This window comes from Phoca vitulina, unplaced genomic scaffold (assembly GCF_004348235.1).
Source record: "Phoca vitulina isolate PV1807 unplaced genomic scaffold, GSC_HSeal_1.0 scaffold40, whole genome shotgun sequence".
Taxonomy (NCBI): Eukaryota; Metazoa; Chordata; class Mammalia; order Carnivora; family Phocidae; genus Phoca; species Phoca vitulina.
The window spans coordinates 2,176,370-2,196,363 of record NW_022589743.1 but is presented as its reverse complement, the minus strand read 5'-3'; the positions used below and the strand labels follow the sequence as shown (position 1 = coordinate 2,196,363).

The following is a 19,994-nucleotide window of genomic DNA, read 5'->3' as shown; positions in this document are numbered from 1 at the left end:
TATTTTAATTATGTTGGCTTCTGTGTATGTGTGGGTATGCTTATGCATAAGTGAAATGAATGACAGCAATGAAACAAGGGATGGCAAGAAGGAACTGGGAATATTTTGTTACTATAAGGTACTTGCACTACTTGTGAAGCACTATGGTGTTATCTGAAAGTGACTGGATTAATTATAAATATATACTGCAAACTCTAAGCAACCATTAAAAAACGTTACAGATTAAAAGTAAAGGGATAGAAAAAGATATACTAAAACTAATCAAAAGAAAGTGGGAGGGGCGCCTGGGTGGCTCAGTCGTTAAGCGTCTGCCTTCGGCTGAGGTCATGATCCCAGGGTCCTGGGATCGATCCCCACATCGGGCTCCCTGCTCCGCGGGAAGCCTGCTTCTCCCTCTCCCACTCCCTCTGCTTGTGTTCCCTCTCTCGCTGTGTCTCTCTCTGTCAAGTAAATAAAAAATCTTAAAAAAAAAAAAAGAATCGGTCACTTAACTGACTGAGCCACCCAGGCGCCCCTCCTGTTTTTTTTTTTTTTAATGTCTGTGGGGTCTGTAGTGATGTTCTCTCTTTCAATTGTTAAGAACAGAATGCCCTAACATATTTCAAAATAGCTCCTTTTCCTCTCCTCCTGCCAGAAGCATGAGGGGATTGTTATGTCTTGCTGGAGTATTGCCCCCCCTTCTCATTATGTAATGTTCCTTTTAACTTTTCTTGCTTTGAAGTCTGCTCTATCTGAAATTAATACAGCTACTCCCACTTTTTTTTTTTTTGACTCTCTGTCAAATAAACAAAATCTTTATAAATAAATAAATAAATAAATAAATAAATAAAAAAGAAATTGAAATAATAGTCTTCCAAAACAGAAAGCACAGGCTCAGACAGGTTCACTTGTGAATTCTACCCAACATTTAAGTAAGAAATGATATGCATTCTCTAAAATCTGTTCCAGAGCATAGAAGCAGAAAAAACACTTCCTAACTCATTTTATGAAGCCTGTATTACCCTAATATCAAAACAAAAGACATATAAAAAACTATAGACCAATATCTCTTATGAACATAAATGCAAAAATCCTCAACAATATTAGCAAATTGAATCCAACAATATATAAAAAGAATTATATGCCATGATGAAGTGGGATTTATCCTAGTATGCAAGGTAGTTTCAACATACAACAAAAATCAATGTACTCCATCACATCAACAGTCTAAAAAAGAAATATCACACAATCATCAGAAGATGCAGAAAAAGCATTTGACAAAATCCAATACCCATTCATGATAAAATCTCTCAGCAAAGTAGGAATAAAGATGAATTTCTTCAACTTGATATAGAACATCTACAAAAACCCTACAGCTAACATCATACTTAATGGTGAGAAATTCCAAGCTTTCCAGCTAAGATGAGGAAAACGCAAAGATATCTCACCACTGCTTTTCAACATTGTACTGAAAAGTCCTAGCTAATGCAGTAAGACAAGAAAATGAAATACATATTGGGATGGTAGAAATAAAACTGTCCTTGTTCATGGATGACGTGCTCATGTAGAAAATTCAAAAGAATCAGCAAAAAACTCCTGGAACTAATAAGCAATTATAGTAAGGTTGCAGGATACAAGATTAATATACATAACTCAATCACTTTTCTATATACCAGCAATGAATAAGTGGTATTTGACATTAAAAACACGGGGTGCCTGGGTGGCTCAGTCATTAAGTATCTGCCTTCAGCTCAGGTCATGATCCCAGGGTCCTGGGATCAAACCCCACATCAGGTTCCCTGCTCAGTGGGAGGCCTGCTTCTCCCTCTCCCACTCCCCACTCCCCCTGCTTGTGTTCCCTCTCTCGCTGTCTCTCTCTGTCAAAAAATAAATAAAATCTTAAAAAAAGAAAAATTAAAAACACTTCATCATTTACATTATCATATTCAAAAATGAAATACTTAGGTATAAAAACAACAAAATCTTGTATATACAAGATCCATATGAGAAAAACTACAAAACTCTCATAATAGATATTAAAGAACTAAGTAAATGGAGAGATAGTCCATGTTCATGGGTCAGTCTCCATATTGTCAAGATGTCAGTTCCTCCCAACTTGATCTATAGATCAATCCCAATCCCAATAAAAATCCCAGAAGGTTATTTTGTGGATACTGAAAAACTGATTCTAAAGTTTATATGCAGGGGCGCCTGGGTGGCTCAGTCGGTTAAGTGGCTACCTTTGGCTCAGGTCATGATCTCGGGGTCCTGAGATTGAGTTCCGCATCGGGCTCCCTACTCAGCGGGGAGTCTGCTTCTCCCTCTCCCTCTGCCTGCTGCTCTGCCTACTTGTGCTATCTGTCAAATAAATAAATAAAATCTTTAAAAAAATAAAGTTTATATGCAGAGGCAAACAACCCAGAATACCCAACACAATAATGAAGAACAAAGTCAGAGGACTGACACTACCCAACTTCAAAACTTACCATAAAGTCTACAGTAATCAAGATAGTATGAAGGGGCACCTGGGTGGCTTAGTCGTTAAGCATCTGCCTTCGGCTCAGGTCCTGATTCCAGGGTCCTGGGATCGAGCCCCACATCGGGCTCCCTGCTCCGCGGGAAGCCTGCTTCTCCCTCTCCCACTCCCCCTGCTTGTGTTCCCTCTCTCACTGTGTCTCTCTCTGTCAAATAAATAAATAAATAATGAATAAATAAATAAAAATCTTAAAAATCTTAAAAAAAAAAAGATAGTGTGGTATTGGAGAAACAAGAGACAAGATGATCAATGGAACAGAATACAGAAAACAGAAATAGAAATAGACCCACATAAATATAGTCAACTGATCTTTGACATAGGAGAAAAAGCAATACAATGGAGCTATCTTTTCAACATATGATGCTGGAAAAACTGGACATCCATATGCAAAAACAACTAATGCAGACATAGACCTTACATCTTTTACAAAAATTAACTCAAAATGGATTATAGACCTAAATGTAAAATGAAACTCCTGGAAGATAACACAGGAGAAAATCTAGTTGACCTTGAGTATGGGTGATTCCTTTTCAGATAAAACACTAAAGGTATAACCCAGGAAAGAAAGAAATGATAACCTGGACTTAATCAAAATTTAAAAATTCTGCTCTGAGACAGACAATGTCAAGAGGATGAGAAGACAAGTCACAGACTGGGAGAAAATATCTGCAAAAGACACATCTGGGGGCGCCTGGGTGGCTCAGTAGATTAAGCGTCTGACTCTTGGTTTCAGCTCAGGTCACGATCTCATGGGTGGTGGGACTGAGCCCATGTCAGGCTCTGCGCTCAGCAGGGAGTCTCCCTGAAGATTTCCTCTGCCTCTCCCCCTGCTTGTGCTCAAATAAATAAATAAATCTTTTAAAAAAAGACACATCTGATAAAGGACTGTTATCCAAAACATACAAAGAATTCTTAAAACTCAACAATAAGAAAAAGAACAATTAACATTGTGTCAAAGACCTGAACAGACATCTCACTGAAGATGATATGCAGATGACAAGAAAGCATATGAAAGGGTTTCAACATCATGTCATTAGAGACCTGCAAATTAAAACAATAATGACATACTCCTAGACACCTATTAAAATGGCCAAAATCCAAAACACTAGCAAATGCTTAGGAGCATACAAAGCAACAAGAACCTCATTCATTGCTGGTGGGAATGCAAAATGATAGTTATTTTGGAAGACAACTTGGCAGTTTCTTACAAAACTAAACACTCTTTTTTTTTTTTTTTTTTTTTTAAGTAATCTCTATACCCAACGTGGGGCTTGAACTCATGGCCCCAAGATCAAGAGTTGGATGCTCTACCGACTGAGCCAGTCAGGTACCCTTAAACACACTCTTACCATAGCATCCAGCAACCATGCTCCTTGGTATGTACCAAAAGGAGCTGAAAACATGCCCTCACGAAAACCTGCACATGGATATTTACAGCACCTTTACTCATAACTGCCAAAACCTGGAAATAACCAAGGAGTCCTTCAGTGGGTAAATGGATAAACTGGTATATACGGACAATGGAATATTATTCAGAGCTAAAAAGAAATGAGCTCTCAAGCAAAGATGAAAAGACATGGAAGAAACTTAAATGCATTACTGCTAAGTGAAAGAAGCCAACCTGAAAAGGCAGCATACTGCAGTCTGACTCCAACTATAGGACATTCCAGAAAAGGCAACACTATGGAGACAGGAAAAAGATTAGTCGTTGCCAGGGCTTAGGAAGGAGGATTGGATAAACACAGGATTTTTTTTTTAAAAGACTTTATTTATTTGACAGAGAGAGTGAGAGAGCACAAGCAGAGGGAACAGTAGAGGGAGAGGGAGAAGCAGGCTCCCCGCTGAGCAGGGAGTCCGATGTGGGGCTTGATCCCAGGACCCTGGGATCATGACCTGAGCCGAAGGGAGACACTTAACCATCTGAGCCACCCAGGCGCTCCTAAACACAGGATTTTTAGAGCAGTGAAACAATTGTGTGTGATACTGTAATGGTGAATATATGTCATTTTACATTTGTTAAAACCCATAGAATGTATAACACCAAGAATGAACCCTAATGTAAACTATGGACTTTGAGTGTTAATGAGGTGCTCAGGTAGGTTCATTGACTGTAACAAATGTACCACTCTGGTTCAGGATGTTGATAACGAGGGAAGAAGAGGGTGGGTGGGACAAGGAATACATGGGAAATCTTTGTACTTTTTACTCCAAACTGCTCTGAAAAATAAAGTTTATTAGTATGAAAAATAGAATCACCATTTTTTAAAAAGATTTTTACTTATTTATTTGACAGAGAGAGAGAGAGTGTGTGCAAACAAGCAGGGGGTGCAGGCAGAGGGAGAAGCAGGCTCCCCACTGAGCAAGCAGCCTGACGTGGGGCTCGATCCCAAGACCCTGGGATCATAACCTAAGCTGAAGGCAAACACTTAACTAACTGAGCCACCCTGGTGCCCCTAAAATCACCATTTAATTCAGAAAACAGGATGCCCTGAAAGTTACCAAACACCTGGGAAAATATTTGGTTCCTCAATATAGCCTGGAATAGTGGTTAGCTTATGCATTAATATGAAGAATAATAGCACATAATAGACTTTATGTTCAAAATCCCCAAAACTCAATATACTCAGGACTTGTAAATAGAGACAACATAAAAACAAGAGCTCAGAAATAAGGCCATGTAGTGCTCAAAAAATTCTAAAAACTACCTAAAAAGAGGTATTCTGAATCTTTAAAAAGGATGTTAACACTGGAACATGTACGGCAAGCTAAAACAATTTGCTAAATATACTTAATAGTAATATGGCATATTATACATCAGTTTCAATTAAGAATCTAGAAGAATCTCATAAGGGTTTTTGCTCTTTTTAATGAGACAGCTATACTCAAGTCTTATCTTCATGTCCAAGTGATGAAGAATATGCAAAACACACAGTTCCCTGGGAGGTTGCAAATTCAACAGAAGTCAATATAGCTCAAAAAAATGTTCTGTTGGCCAGAAAAGTTGTTTAAAATTTGAATACATTTATGTGAGATATACATTCTTTGGCCTCTGCCCCAACATTTTTGTTTTCCTACATCCAGTCCAATTCACTCATGTTTGTTATTTGCTTAATCCCAAAAGTAACTTTGGTTTGAGGCCCCCTACCCTATATGGTTATTTGTATAATTAAACTTATACTTTGATTCCTTTCATTTAAAATTTCCTTATGAAATTCTGTATCATATTTCAATACATTTGTATTAGAAATGGATATTTTCTCTTCTCTTTCAATTTTCCAGATCTGAGAGGTAGCACTTAATTAGTCATGCATGTATTTTCAGAACAAAAACAATTCTTGCAAAGAGATGGTGGTTTATTAATGTTATTCCTAATCCACATTTAACTGCATGACAGAATATATATCACTGCTAGGCTTATAAAGGCTTATTGAAGCTTAAAATAAAGGCCTCTGATCAAGTGTGAGGAACGATTCCTTTTTCGCAAGTTAATAGTTTTGCTCAAAATTGTTAATATTTGGCAGTATTTCTGCCTAGCTGTTTCATCCTCATTAAACACACATGCGCTCATCTGCACATTCGGAAAAATGTAACTCTACTTCAAGAATAAACGTGTTAAGATTTACATGCCTTGTATGGATAAACCAAGGTTATGTGGTGGATCTGAAGCTATGTATCAGAACTCTGTATGGAATAGGGAGAACTTTTTCCTTACATAGCTAACGCTACCAACATACCTGACAAAGTATACTAAGGGAAAAGTTGGTACAAAACTGTCAAGTGATCATTCTCCATGTGGTTATGCCCAAGCCATCTCTTAATGATAAATTAAAAGTCTCTTTACCTGTCATGACCTGAGTTCAGGCACTCTTGCGGAAGCTGGAGACAATACTAACCCCTGCACTGTGTGGGGAGGTGCACTCCTTGCATTGGGGCTTAAATGTTAGTGATTTCACCAACCCTTGAAGTGCAGAACAGTAAAAAAACAGTTTTCAGCCGTTTTTCTTACTGAGTTCTCATTTTTTAAATATTACAAAGATCTCAATTAGGTTTTAAAATAAGTTATTTCTGTTGAAAAGGCAGGGCCTTAGTTTAAAGAGACACATGCCAATAGGTCTTTCTGGGTCACTGCACAAACCACAAGATGGCTTTTTTTTTTTTCTATTAATTAAAAACTTACACAAAGATGCAAGAATTTCGTGCCTTCGAATGATTTTCTGATTTTACCTTAAAGTACCAAGATTTAGTGGCTACACATACGCAACTCGGTCTTGCAGAAGACAATCATAAGTATTAATAGGTACTGTACTAGATGAGATTAGCTGAGTTAAAAATGGTACCTTTCCTATTAACTCAATTATTCCCCTGCCAAACCATACCGCCCTGGAAATTTCTAAAGAAACAACATGTTGTACTCTTCCATAAGGTAAAAATCAAGAAATGCTACTATGCCCAAGGATAGAATTACACTGTGTATGTGTCTGGAAGGCCAAATCTGTTTCTGACTGAAACCTTAAAATTCCAATTAATACAATTTCCCATTCTCTTATACTCTAAAATTAGATGAGCTTACATATGACTCTAGGTGTTTCCCATTGCTGCAGGAGAAATGAGTTGAAAAATATCCCTTAGCTAGTTTTGAAGAAAATATTTTATGTACCTAAAAAAGAGTAATGTTTTATCTGAATCTCTCTCCAAATCCCCTTCACTTCTTTAAGCTTTCATTTCTCTTCTGACCCTCTTAATCAGAACACAAACAATGCTATTCTGACTATTATGAGCTTGGCACCATTCAGTTATGCATACTCAAAGCATTTGAGTTCTCTGAATTCTTTCCTGGCATTTTAGTAGAAGAAGATAAGAACAAACCTGAGCTGAAACCGTGCCACCTGGAGGATGCACATGTATTTTACTATCTCTTCCTATCTATACTCTGCCCCATTTTAAAACTCTGTATCAAATTTAAATGTTTTCTGCCTACAACAAAGCAAGCTTGTCTTGATATGCTTGGCTAAGGTGCTTATATTTTTCTTCACAGGTAAAGAAATTAAATAATCCCTCTTTCATTTACCAAACAATTTTTTTTAATGTTGGCACTCACTCAAAGTCCATTTGAAGGATCTATTCCTCTAACTTAAAATCACAGCAATTTGATCTCATTTATAAACAATCGAACAAAAGTACTTCTTGGCAATAATCTGCTCAACTGCTACCTTTTTTTTTTGTCTTTCTATGGACAAGATAATATAAGAAAAATTCATGAAATAAAACAAATATTGTCTGGCCTTAAAATGCTACTTTATGCTTCTTTCCAGTGTAAAGGAGAGGGGAAAGAGCAATACAAAATGTAAACTAAAAGGTCAAATTTCTACTTATTTGATATCAAATGAAAAAATTTTCTTTTCTTTCCTTTTTTTTTAAATAAGCCCTACACGCAATGTGGGGCTTGAACTCACGACCCTGACATCAAGAGTTGCATGCTCTACTAACTAAGCCAGCCAGGTGCCCTGATATCAAATGAAAAAATTTTCTAAGAGGAAGTCTCAGAGTAGTGGAGACTAATCAAAAAATCATTTTGTCAAGAGTAAAAAGCACCTCAGTTCCAATATTAATACATTTGTGAGTTCATGCCAAACATGACAACTTTTTAAAATGTAATTTACGTGGCAATAAGATTTCAGGTCAAAACTGACTACTCAATTTAATCCCTGTTGTAATTACAAGGTCTAAAACAGTTCCCATTTTAAAAATGCTAATTGAGTTCCCACACATTCTTTTTTTTTTTTTAAGATTTTATTTATTTATTTGACAGAGACACAGGGAGAGAGGGAACACAAGCAGGGGGAGTGGGAGAGGGAGAAGCAGGCTTCCCGTGGAGCAGGGAGCCCGATGCGGGGCTTGATCCCAGGACCCCGGGATCATGACCTAAGCCGAAGGCAGACACTTAATGACTGAGCCACCCAGGCGCCCTGAGTTCCCACACATTCTATATAATGTTTCTTTTTAACATATTCTTACTCTGTAACTAACTTGGTCATCTAGATTCTAACCTCCACATTCCACCTCATAAGGCAAATATTTTTCTCTCAATTACGAGTAAGATTCATTATCCCAATTTTAATTTATTGTCCAAAAGGGAAAAAAAAAACTTTTAAGGAAACCACATATGAAGTAAGCCACCTTGATGAACCAATCTTTCGTGTTCAAAGCACTTATTTTAAAAATAACTCTTCAGCTTGGAGCGCCTGGTTGGCGCAGTCGATTGGGCGACTAACTTGATTTCAGCTCGGGTTGTGATTTTGGGGTGGTGGGATCAAGCCCTACATCAGGCTCTGCGGTCAGCGTAGAGTCTACTTGGGATTCTCTCTGCCCCTCCCACTCATGCTCTCTCTCTCTCAAATAAATAAATCAATCTTAAAAAAAAAAAACTCTTCAGTTTTATATGCATGGTATTATATTCATTTTATATTTATGAAAATATAATCTGCCTAGGGTTACAAAATATGTTAATGTTTGAAGTAGAATTAGAATGTGGCATTTCCTTTATCTCATAGTACAGATTATTAAAATATTTCCCATGAAGGGCGCCTGGGTGGCTCAGTCGTTAAGCATCTGCCTTCGGCTCAGGTCATGATCCCAGAGTCCTGAGATCGAGCCCCGCATCGGGCTCTCTGCTCCGCAGGAAGCCTGCTTCTCCCTCTCCCACTCCCCCTGCTTGTGTTTCCTCTCTCGCTGTGTCTCTCTCTGTCAAATAAATAAATAAAATCTTTAAAAAATTAAAAAAAAATTAAAATATTTTCCATGAACATCTAAAAATGTTTCCTATTTCTAAAGTAACAAACACTGATATCTTAATCTGAAAATGTATATATCACCACACACACATCATACACACAGGGAGACAGCAAAATCAGCTCTTACCTTCATCTCCCTCTGGTGCATATGAAGCTGTAATAATGTCAATATCAGCACAATTCATCACAATCTGATTGGTTGCCTGCCTCACCTAGGGGGAAAAGAAAAACCAGCAGTGTCAGAAATAGCCAAGATTAATAACATGTACATCTTCATCTTGGCCTAATGTGTGTCACCAGGAATTTTTTTAAACCCAGACATCACTAAAACCTAGACTATTTATACATCAATGGTAAAAATAAATTAGTTTTAAGTAATCTAAGGCAATTCACATTTTTCAAATTATGTTAAGAGCAACAATAAACATTTAAGTATTTTACGGAATTTAAATATCTGACCAATAAGCTAAATAAAAGCATTTTTTCCCACTTAAACTTTTATTTAAAACAATTAACACTTTTCAAATTAAAAATTAATTAGGAGACACTTCTCATATGTTACAATTAATTACGTATTTCAGCCCCATCATAAGATATGCTTTATCATCAAACCCATCATAAGACCTTCTTTAAGGATAGAGGAAGGAAAGTGATATCATAAACCATGTCAAAACTTCGTAAGACACTCTTTAAATTTTTTCTCTTACCAAAGTAACATTTTGGATATAAAAGACACTAATGACTCACCACCAAGATTAAATAAACTTTTTAAGATTTTGTCTTACTTGCTCAGATCCCCCCAAAATAAAATACAGATATAATGAAAGAAAGCCCATCCTCTCTTTCTCATTACATGGGGATAACCACTCTCCTAAGGCTAATGCAGCTCTTTCTCACATATGTATAGTTCTGCTACCTACATAAAGATCAGCAAACAATGTTTTTAATTTTATACAAATAGCATCAAAGTGTATATAACCTTTGCATCTGCTTTTTTCATTTAACATTGTTTCTGAGATGGGTAAATGCAGACAGATGTAGATCTAATTCATTAATTTTAACTCCTACAGAATAGTATTCCGTTCTATAAATAAACTACAGTTATTTATCCATTTCCTTTCTAAAGGAAGTTAGATTATTTCCACTATTTTGTTATTTTAAATAGTACTATAATAAATATCTTGGTCCATGTCTTCCTATGCACATTTTTTTTTACCAAGAATGTCCCAATTATGCTCTAGAGTAGTTTCAATTAACACTCCCATGAGCAAAGAATAAAGAAATCCCATATTCATCATCCTCCAAAAAACTTAAAATTTTTTGACCACCTTATGGGTATTAAATGGTATTCTACCATTGCTTTAAATAGAATTTTCCTGATTACTAGTAACACTGATTAAGCATCTTCTCTTTTTACTTTCTTCTTTTTTTTGCCACTGCTTTTCTCTGGAAATTGTTCATTCATAACCCCTGCCCACTTTTCAATTTGGTTGTAGACTTGGTTTTATATACTTGTTGCATTTAAACAGAACCTCAAATTCATTTTCAGACCATTCATTTGAATGGTCTAAATTTAAAATAACAAAAATACTAGGGCTCCTGCGTGGCTCAGTCAGTTAGTGGTTTCGGCTCAGGTTATGATCTTATGGTTGTGAAATGGAGCCCTGCACGGGGCTCCCTGCTCAAGGTGGAATGGGCTTCAGATATTTCTCTCTCTCCCTCCACTCTCCCTCCCTCTCGGCCCCTCCCTGTTGACACGCAAGAGCTCTCTCTTTCCCTCTCTCTCTCAAATAAATAAATAAAATCTAAAAATGAAATAAAATAAAATAACAAAAGTACAAATGCCCTAAATCACAAATGTCTACAGAGGCCAGCCAAGCAGGTGAGTAGAGTAGGCCAGGTGAAGGCTATGCATAAAGGAAGGGGGAGGTAGCCATTTCTTGGAGCCAACCAATTATTGCTATATTGAAAAGCAGACTTAGTATTAACAGATCTTACAATTACCAAAAAAAAAAAAAAAAAAAAAAAAAAGCCACAGGGCTCCTGGCTGGCTCAGCTGGTAGTGCATGCAATTCTTGATCTCTGGGTCTGAGTTCGAGCCCCACATTGGACAGAGAGATTACTTAAAAAAAAAAAAAAAAGCCACAAATTTCAGATTTCATGTGTAATCTCCCAAATTGTAACTGATGGCAACTAATACAAAATCTGCAAAAACACTGTGCTGTCCAAACAAAACCCACATGTAGGTCAATAGGGCCTCAAGATCACTCACAGACCTCAGAATTAGGTAAGGACACAGGAGTAATATAATATCTGTATGAATAAGCTATACCAAAGAGTAATCATTTTATTAATAACCAATAAATAAACATGATTAATCTCAAACTAAAATCACCTGACCTAAATTACAGATAGTATGTTAGTAAGCCTGTAACAGACTGTCAAAATCACTAACACATGACATCAAACTATTTTGGCTCATTAAAAAAAAATCTTTTTCAGGGACTTGGCTAGGTCAGTTGGTAGAATGTGAGATTCTTGATCTTGGGGACATGAGTTCAAGTCCCACACTAGCTCAGTCAGTACAGCATGCAACTCTTGATCTTGGGATTGTGAGTTCCAGCCCCATGTTGGGTAAGAGATTACTTAAAAATAAAATCTTTAAATAAATAAATAAATAAATAATTTTGTGAGTGGTAATATTCCTTCACACTGTTTATTTCATCAGGAACATTCCTAAGCAGCACTAAAACTTTTCTGTCCCAACTGGCCGTTTATAGCACTACATTTGAACGAACAAACAAACAATTTCCTTTGCCTATTTATAAATTCACTTTAAAAAAATTCAGCAACACAGAGAAATGAAGCACTTAATGAGGCGGGGGTGGACTGCAGGGAGGTGTCTCCAAAAAGTAAAATGAATAAAAACCTTCCAGAGTCTGAAGTTTGTGTCAACAGGATAATAACAGTAGTGTAGTTACACATCTTCATCTTTAGCTAGGCAACCATATTTTCATCCATCAACATCTACAGTGAATTTAATGGTAGCCAAGCAGTTAATCTGCCAATGTCAAGATACCTGTACAACGCTACATATGCCAAATGACATTCACCTCACTACTATTGTAACATTCTGAGTGAAAGTGTTTGCATACTCTGGAAAGGCACAGTCTACAACATCCATTTACAAGTATATTCTAGCCTCCTGTGTTTAGGGAAAACCCACCTGTTTATACTACTGAATTAAGCTGCTTGTTGAATAGCTCCTAATCTTTTTTTTTTTCCCCTCCAAGATGCTGCCATTTCTGGAAGGGTGGGAGGGAGGAACCAAAGGAAGAAAAATACTTATCTCAGTAATAGAATGCTACTCAAATTTTAAAAATCTGACACTATACTCTGCCTCATATTAGACATGCATTTTAAACAGGATATAAAGTGCTTGTTTTAGTCCTTAGTGCGTGATTCATTGTAATCAGTTAATAGATTTTGTTATTAAGACACACACAGAGGGGCATGTGGCTGCCTCAGCAACTCTTAGATTTCAGGGCTGTGAGTTGGCATAGAGTTTACTTAAAAAAAAAAAAAAAGACATACACAGAGACCAAAATTAAATGCGCTGTAATCATAAAGATGTTCCTCTGAATATCATCTAACAGCATTCACCTAACAGTTTATAAAGTGTCTATCAGAATGACAGAAAATGTAAAAACTATGTGCTATATTATTAGTACTTTGGGTATCAGCATACATGTACAGATTTAAAATATCTACATGGATTTAAGTGCTTCACTACCACATGGTAACATTGATCTTTTTGATGTTTTTCCCACAATAGCACTGACCTGATGATTCAGTACATGATTTCTCACATATTAACGTCATCATGTTAGTGATATGTTCCACTACCAAAAATACACGTAATAATTCAAAGAAATTTCAGCATTAAGATCTTCACAGTATGCAAGCTTAAAATAGAAGCAAAATGTTAAAGTTGGCATAGATATTGTGTGGATAACAAGCTAATTTTCAACTTCTCCTTTTGATGCTATTAAAGAATGGAACAACAGTGTTTCCTTCCCTTGTTTCAAACCCAGGGTTAAGTCATCTTGGAGCCCCATACAAACTGTACTTCAACTGAACCAAACACTAAGTAATGGCTCCACTGAAGAGGCAGCTTGACCACTTGTAACAATTTTACAATGGAAGTTTCCTATGAGTTAGGAAGGCAGCAATATGAGATATTTTTTTTCTCCTGAATGAGTCTTTATTTATTTATTTTTTTTTAAGATTTTATTTATTTATTTGACAGAGAGAGACACAGCGAGAGAGGGAACACAAGCAGGGGGAGCAGGAGAGGGAGAAGCAGGCTTCCTGCCGAGCAGGGAGCCCGATGCGGGGCTCGATCCCAGGACCCTGAGATCACGACCTGAGCCGAAGGCAGACGCTTAACGACTGAGCCACCCAGACGCCCCGTGAATGAGTCTTTATTATGATCACTCAGGAATACATCTTACAGGTACTATAAGACCCAAGAGGCTTTTCTCTGATTGCCAAAGCCCTCAGATTTTAGTAAAAGGAAATCTCCAGTGTGACAACTCCAAGTATCAGTCAATCTGAACCTGAGTTTTGCCTTACAAGCAATTTCATCGTTAAAATTTTGTAATAATCATTGCCTTTGTGGAATAGGGCTGTAATTTCTAGAGACAATAAGGAGCAAATAATTAGTAAACACAAACTGAGCCAAGTTTTCTAACAAAAGAGACATTGAAAAGAGCAAGTTGCAGAAAGTCAAACGTAGTACCACTAATGTAAAAATTTTAAACATACAGAACATTGTTTGTGGCTACTTACATATGCAATAAAACTTTAAAACTATATATAGGAATAATACTCACCTACCCAGAGAGAAGTTACCTCTGGGAGTGGGGGGTGGAAAGAGATGGAAATGGACTTTAGTGGTATCTGTGACATTTTATTTCCCAAAAAACATCAGGCACAGTCTGAAGCAAATGGGGGAAAACGTTAATATCCGCTAAATCTGTGTGGTGGGTTACTTTTCTGTATTTCTTTTTTTTTTTTTTTTTAAGATTTTATTTATTCATTTGAGACACAGAGATACAGAGAGAGAGAGAGAGAGCATGAACGGGGGAGAGGGAGAAGCAGGCTCCCCGCCGAGCCAGGAGCCCGATGCGGGGCTCGATCCCAGGACCCCGGGATCATGACCCGAGCCGAAGACAGACACTTAACCATCTGAGCCACCCAGGCGCCCCTACTTTTCTGTATTTCTAAAATATTTCCTAATTTAAAGTAAAATTTTAAAGTGATTACAAGTGGCCAAACAAAGAGCTACATACTTAAATGATATTCAAAATTGAATCTCCAAAATCTGAGAACTAATCTCAGTTAACAACAAAAGAGCTATCAGAAGACTCAGTCCTTTGCCACTGACTCACATACAGATCAGAATAAGACCTACCTTACAATAAGAACAGGCTCGTTTATGTAGCAAAGTTCAGAGAAGTTTCATAGATAATTTACTATTCAAGATCACATCTGTCCAGGTTGTATTGGACAATATCAATTATCCAGAACCAGGAAGTAAAAAAAAAAAAAAAGCCTGTACAAAAGCCAGAATAGATGATACAAAGTCCATACAATAAAGCTCATTCCCTTCACTCAGAAGAGTCCATCAAGCCCTCACTTAGAAACTTCTTTTTAAGGTCACACAAGCTTTTTTCTGGTACTCAGACTTCTACAGATCAAGTTCAATAAGATAGAAGATGGAATAAATTGCACAATAGACAGCAACAAGGCGCAGTGAGCAGCAAGAAGTAATAACCTAACAGTAAGAAAAACAAACAAAAAACTTTAAAGAACAGATATGAAACTAATAAATTACAGTGCATAGTTTGGGTAATCTGTGGTTATAAGTATCAACGACAGATGTCCAAACTGATGTCCAGTATTTTAAAAAAGAAGAAAAGAAACAAGCCTAGATTATAAGGAACTAGAGTTTAAAAAAATAAATACATTTTTAGAATATTTCCATCCAAATCAGTAAATATTTTTTGAAGTCTAAGTGCCTCAAAGGGTAAGCTTCATTTATCTGGAAATTTCACTGCAAAATTCATTGCCAGATGATAGCAGATAAAGCTTAACATATGAAGTTTCTCATATTGAGGTGTTTCTTCATACATACATTTCAAGAAACAATAGAAGATCTGAACAAGTTCAATTTCTTATCACCAATCTCTCAAATTTAATTTCTTAAGACCATTTAGTGATCTAGTACAATGCTGCACAAATTATTAATTTTATCACTTCTTTAAGTAATAAAAAAACAACCAAAATGACTGCATAGAAAATATGAAAGGGGCGAAGAACCATGAGAGACGATGGACTCTGAAAAACAAACTGAGGGTTCTAGAGGGGAGGGGGGTGGGAGGATGGGTTAGCTTGGTGATGGGTATTGAGGAGGGCACGTTCTGCATGGAGCACTTGGTGTTATGCACAAACAATGAATCATGGAACACTATATCTAAAACTAATGATGTAATGTATGGGGATTAACATAACAATAAAAAAATTTTAAAAAAAAGAAAATATGAAAGGGGCATCTGGGTGGCTCATTCAGTTAAGCACCAACTCTTGGTTTCGGCTCAGGTTGTGATCTTGGGGTCATGGGATCGACCCCATGTGGGGCTACATGCTCAGTGTAGATGATCTGCTCAAGTTTCTCTCTCCCTCTCCCTCTAACCCTCCCCCCCTGCACACTTACACTCCCCCCCTCCAATAAACAAATAAATCTTTAAAAAAAAAAAAAAAAAGAAAAAAATATGCAAACTTTGGGCAGAAAATACCATAACACAGGGTTGACAATAACATCCATTTAGGTGCCAAGTTTTAGCCTGCCAAACTACTATATCTGTAACTCTCCTCTAAGTGCCAATTTAGTCATCACCAACATGAATATTTTGCTGGCAAAGGCCAGGGATTGTCTACTATATCCTGACTTCTGGCCTTGAAGGATGAAGTTAATTTCTTTGGCACAGGTTAAATATTTCCATAAGAGAAAGCCCGATTACTGTATAAACCACAATACCTTCATAACAAGGAACTGTAGCCACTCACAAAAACATCTAACTTTTAATTAATTATCCACAAAGCAAGAGAGTCAGAATTCAAAACAGCTACAAAAATCCACTGCTCTCAAATATCCTGATGTAAAGGGGGTATAGGGGAGGGGTGACAATGTCTTATTTCTCTAGGCCCATGGTAACACTTTTGCAAGACCTGCTGACCTAGACCACACACTTATGTAAAAGACAACTACTTATAAAGTGCACACTGACTAATTTCTTCACCTTCCCCAGGAGTCCACACCCCAGACCAGGTTAAAAATCCACTAAGTTTCTAATATGTAACCTGTACAAATACTCTGGGCTTATCATAAAATTTTGCAACTAAAGCAACCAAGCAACTTGTATACTTTGTGTAATATGATTCCAACTCTTAGGAAACGGACCAATACCAGTTATAAATCTAGATTTCTAGAGATACAATCCTGTCCACATTTTTAGATTTCCACAATAAGATACCATCTGATGCCACAATTTAGACTTACTGCTCCAATCCATGGATCTCAAAAACACGAATATATGCTTTTTACTATTAATGTTAACTTTTCACCAACATGAACTCCTTTACTCTTCCAAAGATGGCAATGTGTACAATTAAAAAGTCCAATCATTCTTTAATAAAACCTGTTAGAGGGGCGCCTGGGTGGCTCAGTCGTTAAGCGTCTGCCTTCGGCTCAGGTCATGATCCCAGGGTGCTGGGATCGAGCCCCGCATCAGGCTCCCTGCTCTGCGGGAAGCCTGCTTCTCCCTCTCCCACTCCCCCTGCTTGTGTTCCCTCTCTAGCTGTGTCTCTCTCTGTCCAATAAATAAATAAAATCTTTAAAAAAATAAATAAATAAAACCTGTTAGAATTTACTATCCTACCATCTTTCATTTGTGTTGCCACCTAGCCTAAAGAGAATTTCTGAAAAGAACTGCTTTGAAAAGTTCCTGTTACTAAAAAAGATTTATTTCCTTATATCAAATTAACAATTCCTTGTTAATATCTAGTATGTGACCATGTGCTCCCTCAATGGCCCAAAGTAGCCTTCCACATATTTCTCATCACTTTGGAAAAACAAGGAGAAAAGGGGTAAGGAGAAGCATGTCACTGCATCTTGTTCTGTCCTAACACTTAAATAAAATCATCACTTCCTAATAATCACTTAAAAATCTTTATTGACAATTTTTTTTTTCTGAAAATTTTCCCTAAATAGATCTCTCTCAAAATTATGAACCGGTGACACCAACTAATGAGGTAAAGAAATAAATGATTTTTTTACATCTTAGTCTTTTCACTTAATGCGAACTCATTCATCATAGGTCCTTCTTCCCGAACGTTTGCCAAGTCACAAGACACACTACTGTTTACAATCCCTCCCATCTGCCCTCTGCCAATATATATCAAACACTCTAGTCACTTGGCTTAAACAAACAGTCTCCCAAATAACCCTCTCAAATCCTAATTTAGATCGAAGATACACTCATTCTGATTCATATTCTTAATGGAAATTTTTTAAATCACTTGACTTTCCAAGGGGTAAATTTTGCCTTTTGATGCAGCCAGACCCTAGGGCCCTCCTGTTTTCACACAAGCACTCCATATATGACAGTATACTTTTTAATTCTACACTTTCAGACATATTTTCAATCTGAGTACTCAGCTTTCAAAGACAACTTCAAACTTTCAATTCATTCCAACACTATACATTTCTTTCATTTCACTGCTATATACACCCTGTTCTTTAAGGTTGAGGCCTACTGGTTTTTCCTGACTGCAGCAGAAAAAGAAATGAAACAATATATTTGCCATCATTCTCTTTAAAAATAACTACTAAATAGTTCCCATTTTTCATCACAGACTCCACATAATACATCATATACATGGTATGACACAAATGTCTATTGTTCGGGACCTTTGTACGGCATCAGTACTACTACTCTCCAAAATCAAACAATACTTCAGATAATGTTGGGGGGGGGGAGCATGATTCACCAAAAACTGCAATGAAGAGTAATGGAATATTTTCAACAGTGGTATGCTAAAACTAGCAGCTTCTGGAGAGTACTGCTAAGTAACCATTGTTACTGCTAAGTAACAATAAATCCACCTGCCTCACAGGCTGCAAACCTAGGAAGATGGAAGGAAAAGCGGAGATGTGGTCCTCCTTCAGCTTCTCTAGAGGTTAGGAGAGAACAAAGTCACTGCTGCACTGTCACTTGAGGGGAAGGGGGAGGGGGCGGATCATCTTGGAAACCCAGCCCCTGGGCCGGAGCAGGCGGGGAGAACTCAGCAAGGCTGCCTGGGATTAGCATTCTCCTTCTCACCCTCTCCCCCCTTCTAGAATCTCCCCTCCTCGCTAACGCGCGGCGGCCGGAGTCCCAGATGACCGCCCCCTTCCAATGTGTCCTCCGTGGGGGCGTAGGGAGAACCAGAGAAAAGAACTGAGTCAGGAGGTTGAGACAGAGTGTGGACTCCGATGACCCCTCTGGCCTCCCCCAACAGCCTCCAGCCTCGCCCAGATAACTACCAAGCCCGGAAGGGCCGGAGGTCGGGGGGTGGAAGCCCCGCACAGGTGTGCTCGCCCGGGCTGGGGGGGTGGGGGGCGCTCGGGCAGGGCCCGCCAGCTCCCTCGGCGCTCCCCGCAGCGCGGCCCGGGGCCCCAGCCCAGCAGGGCAGAGCACATCGGCCCGGGCGCCCCGCGGCCGCCCCAGAGGGGCGCGCCGGTCCCCGAGCCGGCCTCGCCAACCCCAGGCCCGCAGCGCCCAGGCCCGCCGGCCCGCCCGTCCTCCCGGCCGGGCCCCCAGCCCAGCCCGCGGCCTAACTGCTAGCCCCGCAGCTCGCCCCCGGCGCCCGAGGGTCGCCGTACCTGGGCGGCGGCCTCCAGCTTGCCCTCGAAGGTGAAGTCCAGCAAGTCGGGCTTGAGGCAAAGGCTGTAGTTGATGGGGGAGACATCGGCAGGCAGCCGCTCGAAGGGCCTCTTCTCCGGCATCGCGGCGAGGCCCAGGCTGTGGAGGCGGCGGCGGCGGCGAGAGGAGCGGCTGAGGAGGCGAAGGAGGAGGGGAGGAGGCGGAGGGCCGAGGAAGAGCAGGCGGTGAGCGAGGGAGGGGGCGGCGGCTGCCAGCCACATCCACCGAGCGCGGGCGACCGCCTGAGGAGAACGACCGGGGAGCCTTGGGGGGGGGCGGGGGCGGGGGAGAGACCCAGCCGGAGCGCTCGGGGTCGGGAGGGAGGCGGTGCGGGCGGGCGGGCAGGCTGGCTGCCTACGGGGAAGGGGGCGGAGGGGAGGGCAGGAGAGGAGGGCCTGCGGGGAGGGAAGGAGGCGGTGGCGGCGGCGGCGGCAGCTGCGTGCGCGGCCCCGTCGGCCGTGCGCGCCCCGCCGGTGTGCGCGCGCGCGCGCGCGCGCCGGGGCAGGGGGCGGAGCGGCGAGGGCGCGGCCGTCCGGCCGAAAGGGTGCGGGGTCGCGGGCGCGTGCTGGGGGCGGGAGGCGGCTCCCTGCGCTGCACCTGTCGGCGCCACTGTGGAGAGCCGACTCCTGGAGAGCCGGAGGGAGCCCAGAAGGGTTTGAG

At 39.6% G+C, this 19,994-nt stretch overlaps 1 protein-coding gene across 1 annotated transcript in view; it reads right to left on the bottom strand.

Moving 5' to 3' along the window:
* The window catches only part of NPEPPS (aminopeptidase puromycin sensitive), a 94,273-nt gene extending 74,678 nt beyond the window's left edge, over positions 1-19,595 (bottom strand). The window contains exons 1-2 of the mRNA XM_032428458.1: positions 19,295-19,595; positions 9,434-9,518 (exon numbers count right to left, since the gene is read on the bottom strand). Of these exons, the coding sequence (XP_032284349.1) occupies positions 9,434-9,518; positions 19,295-19,555 (346 nt within the window). The 5' untranslated portion in view covers positions 19,556-19,595. The remainder of the gene's footprint in view (positions 1-9,433; positions 9,519-19,294) is intronic.
* Positions 19,596-19,994: the final 399 nt, after the last annotated feature.